The following is a 17497-nucleotide window of genomic DNA, read 5'->3' on the forward strand; positions in this document are numbered from 1 at the left end:
TATTTGTGAAAGTCAACAAAATCAGCAAAAGATTAACTGATTCGTTGTATTATACATATGATACATTTATTGTATTATTTCCTGCTGCAAAGCAAGCCCTTTAAAATGTGGGCAATCAGTTAATTGGGGCGCATTGCCATTTTTTGTGCTAGCTGATGAGATGAGATATTTGTTACTGGAGTGTAGGTATCTTTCAATCACTCACTCACTCACTCACTCACTCACTCACTCAATCAATCAATCAATCAATCAATCAATCAATCAATCAATCAATCAATCATTCATCCATTCAAATTGTCAGTCATTCAATCAATCAATCAGTCAATCAGTCAATCAGTCAATCAGTCAATCATTCAATCAATAATATTTTAGCTTCATTTATACCACAAAGTACAAGCTCGCACATATCAAAACATAACCACGATAGCTCTAAATTGAGTGGATTCCCAAGAAAGCCTAAATCTTTTTATGAAGCCCGCAAATAATTAACGGTTATTCCATGAGTGCAGGTTGGATATGAGACGATGGACAACCAACGAGGCATGTAGCATTGAGTTGACTATAATCATTTCATGTCCAACGAGCGTGGGTGCAATAATCGTTTTTATTGTACATTGTAGTCACCATCTGTCTTCTCATTGGCTAAAAGGCTACAGTTAATTCTGGGAAACAGCCCAACCTACGGATTATTCACTAATCTGCTAACAGATTAGTGAATAATCCGCAGGTTGTGCACGCAATGCATGATTTCCAAGAGCAGTGTCAAGTTCACGTAAGAGCATGGCTTGCCGAAAATAAACTGTGTTCGGTGCGATAATGCGTTTGTCGTTATTTTCTTTAAAACAATGTATGTAATTAAACAATGATGAGATTCGATTTTTGTGATATCCGAAATAATCAAGGTCTCGGTTAGCGTTATCAGCCGAAGCCGAAGGCTTCGGCTGATAACACTTTACCTCGACCTTGATTATTCCGGATATCACAAAACCTCATCCAGTAATAATTATATTATTATTATTATTATTATTGTAATAATTATTCATAATAATTTAATTACACATATAAACTTACCATATCTGTAGAGCATGGTATAATTCCTGAATGATATACTAGTATTACGGCTAACAAGCCAATGAAAACTCAAATTGTATTACACAATGATCCAGTTTTAAATAAAACTGATTGTATATATGGCTTAACAAATTTAAATAAGGCAAATCCATACATCGTATTAATGTAAGGTCAACAATGTCGATTAAAAAAATAGCAAAGAAAACATTGTCTAAATCTCCAGATATAATAAGCTTACTTTTCGAACAATGTTATTATGATTTCTACTTGCAGGAAACAAATGCAAATCAACTCTAATATGGTAATTTATTTCACTTTTGAATATCTAATTTGGACAAAGAGAAAAGGTCACAGTTCATATTCAGACTGATGCGAAGAAATTAAGCGTACTTTCTCAAAAGGGTAAAAATATATTCCGCAAATCGACGGTTTTACAGTCAACTGATCGTTGAATGATCTCTTCCGTGACTTAAATTTGTAAACAAGTAATTCCACTAATTCCATCCAAATGTAAAGCGATGAAATATATTACCCTCTTGTTTCCGAAAGCCTTGAGAAGGCATCTATGATTTATATTGTTTTCAAACTCAAGCGGTACTGTCTTTGAATTTGTCGTCACCGATGGAGACATTTTAAACTTCTGATGGTTCAAAGCAATGAATATTGGCTTTTAAAAGTACAATGGCCCCTGTAGAACCTGCACTGGACACATGTACATGCCAAGTCTGTCCTAGCTTTCGGGAGGAACTTTACTCCCGTTGTCTCTCTTTGTCGACTTGCATGAACCCCTGAAAGTGAAACAACAATTGCAAACCCACTGTGACTGTTACATGACACTGTTTACAATCCCTCTGTAAGGTGGCTTCCACCCAAGTGCCAAACCGGCCAAAGCGATGGGAGGAGAGTATATTCCTATTATTTTAAGCCTGCAATGAATTATTGTTTTTGAAGAAACATCTTAAATATCATCTGAAATATCTGCTGAATTTGGTTTCTTCCCTGTGAGTACCAAAATGAAAGCACACTGAGCTTGTGCTAGTATTCATTTGTGATGGCAATCTTCTGTTGTTGAGGGAAGACCCGAGCCAAATCTGGAATCGATGGAAACATCTGTGGAGCAGCGATCCAGATGGCTTTGAAGAGATTTCACTGGTCTCATGCGATCAGCGTGTCGATCCATAAGTACATGTACTTACAGCGGATCGATCGTGTTTTCACTATGTGAAAGACGCGAACTACTTTATGTAAGAACCTCTCACGAGTATATAGGTTATTAATTATTTTCAGTGCCAGCGGTTTTCCAGGTATAATTAAATTTCAACCTGCAAAATATACCTGCCGTGGCTGTCTGGCATATGCCTTCCACTTACGATTAATATTTTACTTAGCTCTTATTAACCGAGCAGGAGGTCTGCATGGGACAATCTTGACTGAGGTCGTGAGTACAGATCGAACGCAGTGAGGTCTGTATACACGACCGAGGTCAAGATTCTCCCATACAGACCGACTTAGCTCGGTTAATAAGATATTTATTATATGGCAAACAATGAAACTGGTTTGCTGACATTTTGCTTGCAAACGGAGATGAGCTTAACTTTAACCTGCCGAAATTTGCTCGTCCTCTTTACTTTTCTTTTGTCATCAGGCTTTTCGGCACTTCCATAAATGATTGAGAAGAAAATAAAAGAAAACGGTGAACATTTTTGTATTTTAGTTTGCTACTTTTTCAACGCAAAATGAAACCGGTCTAGATGGCGGTCTAGATGGGAAAATGTAGACCGCGGTCAACATCGATTTCAGCCAATCAAATTCGTGAATTCGGTAGTTCCCAGTCCTTGTGAGACCCAGCCATGTAATAATGAAAGTTATTGATAGTGTTTGTTGTTTTTTTGCCTGTTGCAGTCGTTGTTGTTCTTCCTATGTAATACACCAGTACAGACAATGGTAAATCAGTTGCAATGCATCCAGGGCTGTTTTTATTGAAGAAAAGTGAGCGTTTACAATGTGGTTTCTGATTACAAAATATGACAAAACCCTTTACCAGTTTATTATATCCCGTAAATAAACTTATTAATTACTCCAAGCATCCCGTACTAAATATAGCGCCTTAAATCAGTCCCTAATACCTTGCTGCCCTCATCATTATTCATATTAATAAGCAACTGATTACTGGGACCATGGGACTTCTTCAATAATTAAACGGGACACCGAATTCCAGCCTGTATAACCATCAACGTTTCCAAATCCAGCGCAGTTTCCAATGTTGATCCCTACGCGGATTGTGCCCTTGTGAATGTTTTCACAGTAGCCTTCTATTGCTCCAGGTCTGTGATTGTCTTGGCCACCTTGTCTGATGTAGTTCACTGCGTCAATGGGCAGGGGACCGCTACACTCGGCGCCATTAAAGGTGATGAACCATCGCTTACAGCATGTGCTGCAGCCTCCCAAGTAAATGTTGCCTTGGAAAACAACCCGGAGAGCGGTATCGTCCTTCTTCTTGGTGAAAACGCAATCCTTAAAAATATTAAAGCCGATTACATACAGACAGACACTAGACAGACAGACATTCATTTTAAAACGAAATTTGAATACATGTTGAAGGAGGTTATGTTCTCTGAGGTTATGATCTGAGCCATTGTAAAAATTGTGATTGGCCTTTAACTATTTCAACAATAAATGTTTTCTGTTAAAAGGTCTGCGCTCACACCAGACTAACACATAATTAGCCTGAGCATGAATGAGATATATATTCTTCACCGCCGCAGATTTTCACATCAGGCCGGGGAGCACTGCTCGAGTCACGGTCGAAACAAATTTATTCTGAGATCAACTTTTTTCTTTCAAGTTAATACATACCCGAATAAGACCAACGTCACGGCCATCATCCTTCTTCCACGCACACTGTTTCCAGTTTCTGTGGTCAGTATCTGTCCCATTTGGACCTATTTCTCCTTTAACACCACGTGGTCCAGGTTTTCCCGTCATGCCATTCTCTCCCTTTCCCCCACGTGGTCCTGGAGGGCCTGTCATGCCGTTCTCGCCTTTAGCACCACGTGATCCAGCAAGACCAGCCACGCCCTTTTCGCCTTTTGCTCCATCTCGACCGTCGCGGCCTGGTAACCCGTTATGTCCATTTTGACCATTACTGCAAGAACTGCATCCTCTGCATGTGGACTTGAAAAACAATATTGTCGTCTGAGTCTTCCGAATTTTAGGTTAATTTGTATTGACAAATACACGTATGTCAAAGCTTAATTCTAATTCTAAATTCTTGTTCTGGAAACTACTTTGTACTCTTACTAGTGGTACAGATGAGTAGGACGTAAATGCAAACTTGAATGCATTAATCCGATTTTAATTATTTTCTTTAAATCGCCAGCGAAACGCAGTAATGTTCTTCACCATTGTGCTCAGATAACGATTTCGTAGTTCCTTTTTATGAGTAATTTTTCTCAGTTAATTTTTTCTAATTATCCCAACTACGATCATTCAAGTGATTTTTATGAAACACCAAGTACATTGTCACACTGGCAGTGCAAAGAAATTAATACGGCTTGGATGCATGATGAAAACCTGAATAGCAAAACCTGAATAAAGATATTCAAGACTATCAGTTTAACCATATTGATCACAAGCAGGACTCAAAAACGGAATTCCCGTATTCCTAGTTTTACCTCTCTAACCATGCGTGAATGGTCCTTGCTTTTCATATTCTCACGATTTCTTCATTTAATGCTAGTTTACCCTTAGTCGTGTTGTTTTAAACATGCCATAGCTGGGAAATTAACGTTTGACTCTTTTTCAGTGAAGTCCTCAAATATTTTCCTTGACATTATTATTACACTAGACAGCGACAACAAACTCCTTTATCATTCATGTCAGTATGATGGGAAAAAGCCAAAGAAATGTCGTCCAAATGTGATTTTGTTTTCCTGTATTGTTTTATAAGTAAGAGAAGAAAGTTGAAACAATCTTTTGTTGTTTATGTAAATCGACATGAACGTATTGATTTGTGGGCCAAAAGCATCAAACATTTCGGGAATTTCGGACGCCATTTCCCCGCGCTACATCCGCAAAAATCCACGCAGCACGTACGCGTGTGTGCCGCACACGATGGCGCAATTTGTTCTAAAAATAGAAAAATTGTCTCATATCATAGGGACAGCCCCAATAATAGGAATTGCACGCGCTTACGGTCTCCGTCCCCGATTATGGCTCCTGTTTATAAGTAAGAGAAGAAAGTTGAAACAATCTTTTGTTGTTATGTAAAAGCGACTGAAATAACTGCGGTGTTACTTATTCAATAAATTAAACAATTTGTATATGTTAATATTTGCCTTTGGTCTTCATTTTAACGCCGGTTCAACTTAATTCATGGAGTCCTAGCGACTAAAAATCTAACAGCTACAGCTCTTTTCGGCACTGCGATTAAAACGAAGGAATCAAATTTCTCAGTGTATGCCATATCTTTCCTTCTAGTTTCGGCGAAGCATTTTTCATATTTTTTGAAAGCGCAGTTAATGGTTAAGGGCCTTTAACATTACAAAAAAAATTGCCCTCAAGAGCGACAGAATGCTGAACAAAATAAATAGATTTAAAAAAAAAAATAGCTTTTGATCATTAATTGTTCGGATATATTGTAAATAAAAGATTGATTTTATTAGTTCAGTGTTCAATGATGCAAAAAGATCACTTGTTGAAGTTTTTCTCTCTGCAGTAAATCAACATCAAAAAGAAGAGAAAAAGCTCGTTCTTTCTTTTCACTCCTTCACGATCATCAAAAACCGTTTTGATTTCAAAGGAAAAATTTATGTTCATTTAGACCATTACTGAAAGAACTGCATCCTCTGCATGTGGAGTAATTGAAAAAAAAATATTGTTGTCTAAGTCTTCTGAATTTTAGGTCAATTTATATTGAGAAAAGCTAAATAAAGCAATTCAAGACATAAATGATGAAATAACTGAAATGTTCTGGGCATATTAAAAAAGTAAAATAAACTAAAATAAAACATAGAATGTTGTGAGGTTTAGTTCTTGGTTGTTATATCAACACAATCATCTACACTGTCATGTTAATCATACATTATGTCAACAAAAATATTTAAAGCTTTCCTTTTCACGTGATCCTAAATTCTTGCTCAGGAATTCACACTTTCCTCTTGGTACAGATGAGTAAGACGTAAATGCAAAGAAGTTCATTCATCAGATTGTAACTGTATTATTTTCTTTTAGTTTTAATCACCTACATAACTCAGTAGAGGGTGGTAAAGGGGGGGGGGGGGAAGATCACGTTTCACGGAAAACAAAGCAGTCCTTTCACAATTCACGAAAAATACAACATTGGCATTTCACTTTTCACGGAAAATAAAAGAGAACGTATTGGAACATCACGGTTCACTACGACTATGGAAATCACGATTTACGAGGAAAAAAATGGCTATTTCACATTTCACAGGAAACAAAAAGGGCCGATCACGGGTCACGAAAATACCCTTTACCACCCTCTCAGTAATGTTCTTCACCATTGTGCTGAGATAAAGATTTTGTAATTCCTCTCTATGTGTAATTTTTTTCGATTATCCCAACTACGATCATTCAAGCAAGTACACCAAATATATTGCCACACTGGCAGCGCAAGCAGCGCAAAGAAATAAGCTGAGTTAAAAGAAAGTTTCCTTAGGGTGCTTTCTTATTTTGATTTACATGAACACATAAATGTTGTTAAGCATATATTTAGTTCCGATCCCTTCCCAATCAAACCTACAGTAACATTGCTTAAGTATCTTCAAAACTATGTGGACATTTGAATTATAATATACTTTTAAATGTTACTACTAACCATGGGAATTCTGTGGTTATATTTTGTGTGCATATCATAGTTTGATTTATAGCAAGATCCAGCCCGTTGTTGTTTGGTAGTTGAGAGTGGCTGACAGCGAAAATATTTGAAATAATTTAGGCTGCGCTTAGAATTGACTGAAAAATCCACACGTTGTCAGGAATAAGAAAACTTTCTTTTATATTCCGGAGAACTTCAAAATGACGTTAACTGCCTTGCACTACTGAACAAGCAACGATCACTAGTTACCTAAAATCTTACCTTGGTAGAAGTGGAAACATTCTTATCATCATTCGAACCACCCTGAGAAGGCAGCAACAGACAAAATAGAACGAAAATAACAGAAATTGCCGCTTTCATCTCCAGGAAAATTCAGAGATCGCGTGTGAGAATAAAAAAACCCGACACTGAAACCCAGCTGTTGCGGTAACTCTGGCTTTCAGGCGCACAGTACGAAGTTTTTGTATTAATATTCGACGAGATTTTTCGTGCTAGTGAAAACAAAGGCGACACCTTGTCAATCGCCACGTCTCGATAACCTTTTCCTTATTTAATACTGAGTCATTCGCAAGTCCTTTTATATTAAGGTCAGTTGGTCCTGGATCTGCCCTGGAAAGGGCGGAATATGTTCTTCGGCTGAACATTAACTCATATTAAGCTAGTATCGCCTATTTAAATGAGTTCTTAAAATTTAATTTCACTCCTTGACTCATACGGCTGGACACAACAAAGTTGTTTTGACGCTATTAAACCAAAGTGCCTGAAGCAATGTCAATTACGTTAAACCAGCCAGGGAGGAAGGATATTTGATTGATATTTTGAAGCATGGTGAAATTTGTAATTTGGTTTGGGTGAGGTATAGCTAATAGCTAATACAGACCACACTTTCAAACTAAATTCAATATCTTGAAATAGGATAACTTTGTGGAGGAGAAACACGAAGTTAAAGGACTGAGAAGTTTATAACTTGATATGATAATATCCTTAAGAATTAATGAACAGATATTGATGTCAATACATGATTCAAAATTCAAAGTAAGAACCCCAAAGGTAGTCTACACCAATATGTTCTGGAAAAAACGAAACCAATTGGTACAAAAGGTATTCGGCATGGTTGCGATATATAACATTAAAAATCCAAAGCTATCCCCTGATTAATAATGCCACAATTTTAACACGGGCTTACTTTATTAACCGATAATGTATCGCTGAACATCTTTAGACTCCTTTATTGGTTGTAGGTAAAACTATAGGTCAAAATTTAACAAAATATTACGATTTGATCTTTGGCGAGCAGATCGATTATTTGATGAAGCGAAAAACAAAAATCGAAAATCGTTTTATTATTCGATCACTAAATGTTATTATGTTGTAGCAACACATTTTGATAGGTAGGAATTCGAAGCGCAACATCAGCTTCTCTTTCCATAATGCGAGGCATGATTCTTTTCCCTTCAGCTCCGTTCTATGTCGGATTAGTGTGGACGGAAGACCTAACCGCGTAGAAATAAAGCTCCGATTTCAATTTCGTCCGGCGTAGTGTGGACGGGGGCTTGTCTTCTCTTCTGGGAGACTGCAAGACATAGCAAACTGCTTCCCTACAACTCTGCTAAACGAGGCGCCATATTTTTTCCACTGAAGTTCACGGATCATGCATGAGCAGATTGTGGAAGATTTTAGCTGTGGAAAATCACTGCAATGCGCACAGGGAGATATTTGCAGCGCAAGGACAAAAGTATGAAATGATTAAAGTTATTTCTGTTTACCTTATTAATTTGAATGAAGTCCTCAAACTACACAACACTTCCTACAACCTACTTTTCGTTGTTCATATCCGGTACGATGACAAAATTAAAGCTTAAACGTTTAGAGTCTTCAGAAATGAGATCAAAGTTCTTTTATCGCTATATCTTTTAAGCGCGGCGTTGAACAAAAGTCAAATGAAGTGAATCTCTTTTTATTATAATTATTACTTTAAGCATCTGAAAAAGTAGAGTTTACTTCTTTTAATAAAAATTCGACAAATTGAACAGTATTGAGTGACGTTCAACTTCATCGTCTATAACCAGTTGAAAGGATAAATACGTTATTAATTTGGTTTTCAAATTTGGTTTTCTTTACATTGAATAAACTTCCGTTTTCAGTTTTGAATGTCCATCAAAGAGGCCTAAATATAAATAAATGACAGGCGGAACGAGATTTTTCTGCTTGGCTTGATGTTTACACACTATACAGAGAAAGACCATTTACTTTTCTCTGCATGGCCACGTAATTTCTAAACAGGATATAATTTAAGACAATGCATTTCCTACTATATAGATTCCCCAACAACAATTCAGACATGGTCAGTTAAACCAACTAAATCACTGATTCCCAAACTATTCGGTCTTATGATAATTTTGGTACAAGACCGAATAATTTTAGAAATTAGTGATTAATTTATTTGAAACGAAGCCCTTTTCCAATACCTTTTCCCTCAAATGTTTAGGAAACAGTTTCAAGGTTTCCAAATATGCTACTCAAACTATTAATTCTACCTTGTGATAGTATAGCTAGCACAATTTCACCATATTAAACATTTTTATTTTTCGTCTTGGCTTTTTCTTTCAATATGATCAGTGTTAAATAGTACGCCTGCAGCGACAAAAAAATTTCGCAGGATTCCATATATTTGCCTATGACAGACTACCTTTGAATTCGGTCACTGCTTCGCTTCCTCACATTTACTCGCTAAATACGTATGTTTAGGAATGCACAGAGTTGATCGTTTATTGAAGGTCATTCGTCACAAATGTAAGACGAAAAAGATTCAGTTGAGTAAATTCAATGCTACACAACACAGTTTGTCTATCTACGTTTCGCTACAGTTAAATGAACAACTAAAACCTTCTTTGTCACAATTCATTTGACAGTTAGCTGCTTGGTTTAATGTCATGTTGACAAAGATTATTTGCAAGTCGCGCGAGTAAATGAATTAATATTATACCGCCAGTCAGAGAGTAAACTAGGCTTGCCACAAGTCGACCTTTTCTTATTTCTCTGACTTACTTATCTCCCTCGAGCGAAGCGAGAGGGTAATCTTCTCGCGATGAAGTCAGGCGAAACTAACAATGGAAATATTATTGGAAAGGACTTTTAGAAAGTCTAAGAGTAATGGAAAGTCTAAGAGCAAAGTCTAAGAGTAAACATGAAAACCACTCATTCAAGTCAAATTAGTAATGATTGATATTGCTGGCGAAACTTTCATGAAGGAGAATCAATATTTGTTACAGTTCAGAACGACTGAATTTCGTTGGAAATAAACTCAAACCATCACTAACTCCTGAAAAATTTCAGTACCACAACGATGTCTAGCTGGATTTGCCGGCCGGACTAGATTTGAACTAATGCAAGAAATATACTGGGGGTGAATATAACCGACTTGTTATGTAGAAATTGGTTGATCATTCTTTGGTAGAAAATTAACAACGAAGGTTTTTGAAGGCGCTATCAACGGCATTCCATTGACGTATTTAACGAAAGCCTGTGAGAAATATTTTTGGCAGCCTAATGGTGTACCTGACGGGCAACATGAAATAGTATCTAAGGAACGTTTTATTCAGTGAAGGCTAGCCATTTTGAACTAAATAAAGAAATTATTTTCACAATAGTGATTTTTTTCTACCTTAAGGCAAAATCCAACTTACAAAAGGAAATATTAAGAATTCCTCTAATACCCTGATTTAATTGTAAACCAGTACACAACTTGGGCAAGCCGAAAAAAAACAAAAACACAAGCAATGAAATGAAGAAGAAGAAGAAGAAGCCTTACCTTAGACGGGGAAACGGTGTTATTTCCTTCAGTCTGATTGAAGAACGGCGCAACCAACAACCACAGCAACAAAGGTACAGCGCTGGATTTTCCGAACATGCTTACTTCCTCAGTTTTTCACGTTATTTGATGTCCTTATCTCAACGAAACTCTGTAACGACTGAACCAGATTGAACCAGATTGAAATTTCGAGGGAGGCAGAGTTTGTTTGTTCGTCTAATGGCCACTGGAAAATTTTTCATGTTCGAATAAACTGTCAGACTGTTAAAGAAATAATTGTCTCCCACAGAAAAAAAATAATCGACAGAAAGTGAACTCGAATTCTGACAGAACTGTCTGAAACAAGTGTCACAGAGGTTGAACAGAGGCTAGTTTGCATGTTCAGGAGTCGATTAACTTATCTAAGGTTTGTTACCCATTTAGTTCTTTCTTTTTTTTTTGCTACATAATTGACGATATTTGGAACGCGTGAATATCGAATTTCAGCCTAATCGAGGAAATTCTCTTTAATGTCATCTTTATTTAACTCCTTGTTTTTGAACGTCGTCTGAAGGCATAACGCGATGTAAATTAAGAGGGTGATGCTGAAACAAACAGAATTTTGATAAGGAGTTACTCAACTACTTGGAAGGCAAGACAAAATTTATGATCTTTATTTGATTTTTCGCTCATTGAAGAGAGAATTTTCACAGGGAGTTATTCAACTACTAGGAAGGCAAGACAAAATTTATGATTTTTATTTCTCTCAGTGATTTTTCGCTCATTGAAGACGGCAGAATTTTGACAAGGAGCTATTTACCGGATCGGATATGTTTCATAGGCCAGCGTTTGTTAAGCTAAAATTATTGCTATAAGCGGCTTGAGCGAATGAACGGACTTGCTGGTAATGCTTTTCACTACATTTCGGACCGGATTGAATGGGGGTGCAAACAGGCGGGTATTTATGAAGAGATCATTGTAAATAATCCAAATCTGTAATTTGTATTTATTAACAAATCTGAGGGATTTAGTTGTACTTTGTATTTACGAAGCTAAATTTCCTTTATCACAGAGGTTGAACGGGAGTTTGTATCTTCAGGAGTCGATTAGTCTGTTACCATTTATTCCTTTATTGGTTTTTATTATATGATTTGCGTTTGTAGCCGATGTAACGCGCGCTCTGATTGGCTAATACTAGGGCATTATTCTCCCTTAATGCCCACGGGGCGATTACGGGCCGGCAAAACCCAAGCAAAAGGCCGTACAATAAACTTCTTATTAACCTCGAACGTTCGGTTTTTACGTGAAAATATCAAACCTCTTTATCGCTCGGTCAATACGCTAAAGTCTCGGCCTGAGATTTTCCCGTAAAGACCTCATTCTCGGTTAATAAGTAGCTAATAATCAATATAATTGACGGTGCATATGCATGTATTGAACATATTGAATGACGAATTTCAGCACAGTCGAGAAAATTCTCTTTAATCTCAACGTAATTGAACTCATTTTGTTTGCGAACATTGTTTGAAAGGGAATAACTCGGTATGTGGTCGGGAGTTTGTTTCATACCCTAACTGTAAAATTATTGCTGTAAAGCGGCTTGAGCGAATATGCTTACTCGCAACATTTTTCGTTTCATTTCGAACCGAATCAAATTAGCGGGTATTTGAGTGGGAATCGTTGTAAATAATCCAAATCTGTAATTTAATGACCGAGTCTGAGAGATGTAGTTGTGCCTTGGTTTACGAAGCTAAATTTGATTTTCCCAATGCAGTTATTTATTTTTCCTCCTTATTTCATCTTGGACCTTGGGTCAGACCTATTACAAGAATGTAAATAGCAAACTAGCTCAAAACTCGATAGTATGGGGACAGTTTTGGTTCAGTAAGAGGTAGGAGAATTCTAGGACTAAGATATGTATTGGTGTGACTTAATATCTGATAACTCCTCCACATATAACTCGGTAATACTGCTTCCTGAAGGCGATTGTTTGTTTCTCTTTCTTTTCGCCCAGCGCATAATAAATTAAACAACAAAAACATAGTGTGAAAACTAGCCCAAGCGAAAAGTTAGCTCTCAGTGAAGGCGTAATTTCGCGCCACTTATTTCGTTAATTTTCTTTAGCCAACCATTAACTTTCGATGCGAGTTTTCAAAAGTTTATCTGGACTCCGCGATTACGCCCTCTATTTATATTTAGAAAACAGCCCTACGAAAATACGCGCGCTGACTGGTTAAGAATCGTGTTTCTCTAACTCGATAGAAACACGGAGAACATGTTTTCTATTTCTTAATTAGCATTCGTCAGGATCATGATAGCTGAGGAGATTTTCTCATCAAATAAATAAACCTCCCTATTGCCCGCTCAGGATATATCAGGTAATCAACATAAAGACAGTGATGACATAACTCGGACGCTCATGATCAGACATCAGCTGCAATGCACAACTTTAATTGAACCAAATCAATTTCAATAATTTCCCTCATCGTAAAATATAAAAGGAATCCTTTACCGGTTCATGATCGGGTGCGTATTGTGTCAGCAATACCCAAAAATCCCGTAGACGTTATTAGCGTACAAGATCAGTTCGTAACAGATCAACTCAGCCTGTTTGACCATTAGAGTTTCCATTTCCAGGGCAGTTTCCAATGTTGATCCCACGGTCCCAGTAATCAGAATAACGCTGACGGTCAGCGTTATTCTGATTACTGGGACCGTGGGACTTCTTCAATCATTGAGCGGGACACTGAATTCCAGCCTGTTTGACCATTAGAGTTTCCATTTCCAGGGCAGTTTCCAATGTTGATCCCAACACGGATTATACCCTTGTGAATGTTGCCACAGTAGCCTTCTATTGATCCAGGTCTGTGGCTGTGTTGGCTATTGCTCGCCATCCACCAAACGACATCAATGAGCAGTGGACCGCTGCACTCAGCACCATTGAAGGTGATGAACCATCGCTTGAAACAGTTGCCGCAGGTCAGATAAAAGGTTCCTTGATAAACAACACGGAGAGCGGTGCCATCTTTCTTCTTGTCGAAAACACAATCCTGCAAAATACAAAGGCAAGGACTTGTATGGATACCTGATTCCAAACTGAGCATAAAGTGTTGTCGCCGGACCCGACCGTCTTATTAAAATTGAACATTAATTGGTGTTATGTTCTCGGTTCATTTGGATGTGAAAAAATTCCTTCAACATCTACGTAGAAATTAACTTGAGCGAAGATCAAGTCAACAATATACAGGTTATTTTTTTATCACTAACATTAATGCATACCTTGATAAGACCAATGTCACGGTCGTCATTCTTCTTCCACGCACACTGTTTCCAGTTTCTGTGGTCAGCGTCTACACCATTTTTCCCCGCATCTCCTTTCTGGCCACGTGATCCAGTGGAACCAACCATGCCTTTGTCCCCTTTCGCTCCATCACGACCGTCGCGGCCTGGTAACCCGTTATGTCCATTGCGACCAGGAACACCAGGGAGACCCGGTGATCCTTGTAGACACGTGTTGGTATTCTGTGTGATTAAAGAAGTCAGCGCTGTAATTAAATAGTGAAAACACGCAATAAGAGACGCTTTGTTGATCAAGAAGACAGAATCCGAGATGCCTTAAATCATTCAAATTGAGGTGGCTATGAGCAATGGCAGCTTGACTTAACTACAAGGAAATCAGGATTTTCATTTGATTTTTTCCTTTAGTGAAGACAAAAGAAGCATCATGTGACTTCAGTGTTTAAAGACAAAATTTAGTTAAAAGTTCAGGAGTGATCTGGTTTAGCTGAAATTATAACTTTCATATGTCATCGCATCCTCTTTTAGAGGAAAATAATACAGCAAGTGGCTACAAGTTAATTAATACTTGCGGGGAAATGGGAGGGAAAGTCCTCCCCCTTTCAATGCTTCCCATCCTATCCCACCCCACCACCAATTCTAAATCATCTGCCACGTATGCTATGACAAACACAGAATGAAAATGCACAATAATATCTAAAACAAATGTAACAGACACCACATTGAAGTTCTAGAAAATTAAATATACCTGTGAAACCCATTAAGACTGATTTCCCTTTTTTTATCGCAAATTTCACTTTTTAATTACTACTTCATTTTGAAATATTTTAGCTTCTTGAAAATCAATCCGTTGAAACTACTTCTTAATGAATACGTCTGATGATGACTCACAGATTCTATATAATAGTGCGTTGAGATCGATTTAACTCGGGTGGCTTATGTCACTTGATGAGGAAGGTTTCAGAGAATTGTGTTTAAATTTTGGGTGCATGGCGTGATTTATAGCAAGATCCTGCCCGTTTCCAGGGGAGCAGCAACCATTGCTTTTGTTGTTAAAAGTGACTCACAGTGTAAATATTAACTTGGTATAATGTAGCAGGTTACCCCTCCCTTAGAATTTATTGAAAAATCCACATGCTTTCAGGAAAGAAAATTAATTATGTGCAAGAACTGTGCAGAGACCAGTTCAAATTCCGAATCATGAACTTTAAAATGATATTACACGCCTGCGCTAGCGAGTTAGCAATGATAAGTTAACTTAAATCTTACCTTGGTTGAAGGGGAAACATTTTTGTCATCATTTGAACCACCCTCAGAAGGCAGCAACAGACAAAATAGAACGAAAGGAACAGAAATTGCCGCTTTCATCTCGAGAAAAATTAACAGATCGAGTGTGAGAATAAAAAGCTCAACACTGAAACACAGCTGTTGCGGTAACTCAAACTTTCAGGCGCACAGTACAAAGTTTTCAATTAATATTCTCAAACGCATTACTGCATAGGGTAATTAACCAATTGTGCGGCCTTATTTGGGTCACATAGATGCCCCTTGATACCCGGTAAAGAACAGATCCAAACACGCCTGATTATGATCCAAACACGTGTGTTTGGAAATCAATTTGCAAAAGAATGCAGTACATGAACAAATGTTCATTAACTCTCAGGATTACAGTAATCATTCTTTGCGGTTAGCATTTACGTTTACATTGGTGATTCAAGAATATTCCAGGATTTTACTGATTTAACATTCCACGCACGCTGCTTTCACCTTGTAAAAGTTCACTGCTAGTACTCGTGGTTTCCGTTACGCTACTAGATGTGTAAGGTCCAAGTTGTTTAGACACTTAAACACTCTGCTCTAAAGGAGGTTTCTCATATGTTAACAAGGCACCTGACCTACGTCCGGTCTTTTCTCGAATGAGTTTTTCTTCAACGCCTGAATTGAACAACTTCGTTACACAGGCAATTCTCAAAGGATGAGCTTTTTTTGGTTTAATTCCAACCTCCTTACACGTGTTTGGCAAGATTCCATTCAGTTTGTTAATTCTGGCTGGACTTATCTCAAAGGCTAATCTTTGTTTGCTTAGCCTAAAATACCAAGAATCAACTTCCTTAGCTTTACAATCTACGAGACCAAAGTACAATCGATATAATTCTAACAAACAAGGATCGGGTTTCTTCCCAATATCGTGACAAATGTACTTGACACTCTTTGGAACATATTTGAGATCATATTAACCTCCATGAAAAGTTTCGCACAAATTCTCCTCAATTTAATAAAGTTTGGACCAAACTTAAAATTCTTTCAACTCAGATTCCTGTGCTCAATTTCCCTCAGTGCGAAATTTTCCATTGAAATAATAAACAGAATTCAAAAGAGACTTAGCTGTTCCACAACCTAACAGTCCTTTCCTCCAAAATAACTGTTCATGTTCATCTGTAACTGCCTCCTTTTCCGGCCTCTTGGTGACACCTCTCCCCATTCTCCCTCGCCGCTTTTACACTCGCTCCAGACCTTTCGTTCGAATTTTGACCGTTGCTCGCGTTCGCAAAAAATACGACTGTTTTGTAGTCTGCATCAAACATTGTTTGGTGACCAAACATTTAACCATTTGGCCACCTTGTTCTGTTTGATCGTGTTTGATCGTGTTTGATAGAATTTGAAGGCCATCAAACATTCGATCAAACAACTTAAAACATTTCTTTTGTTCTCGTGTTCGATGGGCGATGTTTTGGACGTTTGGACGACCGTATCAAACATGTTTGGTGCGCGCATGCTTACCACACTTGCTCAGCGGCTTGTATCTATAACTTGATCTGTGTTTGATCAAACATGTTTTTAACCGTGTGGCCACTCACTTCAACATCAGCATGTTTGGTCACCAGACAATGCTTGATGATGTTTGGCCGCCAAATATTTTCCTTTTGGACAGGCCTTTAAATCATTCCCTAATACCTTCCTGCCCTCAGCGTTATTCATATTAATAAGCATGTCATTACTGGGACCGTGGGACTTCCTCAATCATTAAGCGGGACACTGAATTCCTGCCTGTATAACCATCAACGCCTCCAGAACCAACACAGAAAATGCTCAGAAAATTGGTTCCGACCAGAGGTCGCGATTCTTGGTGCTGACCAAAAGGAGCGCGGCCTCTGGGGGACGAGAATGTTTACTAAACTAAAATTCTTTCTATAAAACGGCTTGGACGCGTGAACATTTTTCACTATATTTTGGACTTGATTGACGGGTAAGGATGCAAAATACATTATTAATAATCACTCTATATTTTAGAGAACAAGTATGAGGGATTCAGTAGTGCTTTGATTTTACGAAGTCACGTCAAAACTGTGTTGCGTGTCCCTTTTGCAGTGCACTTTGTTTTCCTGTAAATTTCGTCTTGGGCCTTGAGTCTTGCCTGCAGACATATAAACCATCATATTACGTTAAATCAGTTCAAAAGTCAACAGATGGGTGACTTTATAGTTCTAACAGAAATAATT

The 17497-nt window shown here is 37.8% G+C and overlaps 2 protein-coding genes across 3 annotated transcripts; both read right to left on the minus strand.

Annotated features, from left to right (window-relative positions):
- Positions 1-3024: 3024 nt before the first annotated feature.
- On the minus strand, positions 3025-10930 carry LOC149108358 (collagen triple helix repeat-containing protein 1-like). Of its 2 annotated transcripts, none has more exons than XM_089296257.1 (3): positions 10722-10930; positions 3928-4245; positions 3025-3585 (listed from the first exon to the last, which is right to left on the minus strand). In XM_089296257.1, the coding sequence occupies exons 1-3, from the start codon at positions 10818-10820 to the stop codon at positions 3238-3240; spliced, it is 765 nt and encodes a 254-aa protein (XP_089152383.1). In that variant the 5' UTR covers positions 10821-10930; the 3' UTR covers positions 3025-3237. The 2 variants fall into 2 exon arrangements, with proteins under 2 accessions (XP_089152383.1, XP_089152384.1); XM_089296258.1 differs by lacking the exon at positions 10722-10930 and adding an exon at positions 7172-7332.
- Positions 10931-13135: 2205 nt separating this feature from the next.
- LOC149108359 (collagen triple helix repeat-containing protein 1-like) lies at positions 13136-15415 on the minus strand. The gene is made up of 3 exons (XM_089295890.1): positions 15267-15415; positions 13980-14222; positions 13136-13750 (listed from the first exon to the last, which is right to left on the minus strand). The coding sequence occupies exons 1-3, from the start codon at positions 15363-15365 to the stop codon at positions 13406-13408; spliced, it is 687 nt and encodes a 228-aa protein (XP_089152016.1). The 5' UTR covers positions 15366-15415; the 3' UTR covers positions 13136-13405.
- Between the last annotated feature and the right edge of the window lie 2082 nt (positions 15416-17497).

This window comes from Orbicella faveolata, unplaced genomic scaffold (genome assembly GCF_042242905.1).
Source record: "Orbicella faveolata isolate gen_17 unplaced genomic scaffold, um_ofav_v1 contig_26, whole genome shotgun sequence".
Classification (NCBI taxonomy): domain Eukaryota; kingdom Metazoa; phylum Cnidaria; class Anthozoa; order Scleractinia; family Merulinidae; genus Orbicella; species Orbicella faveolata.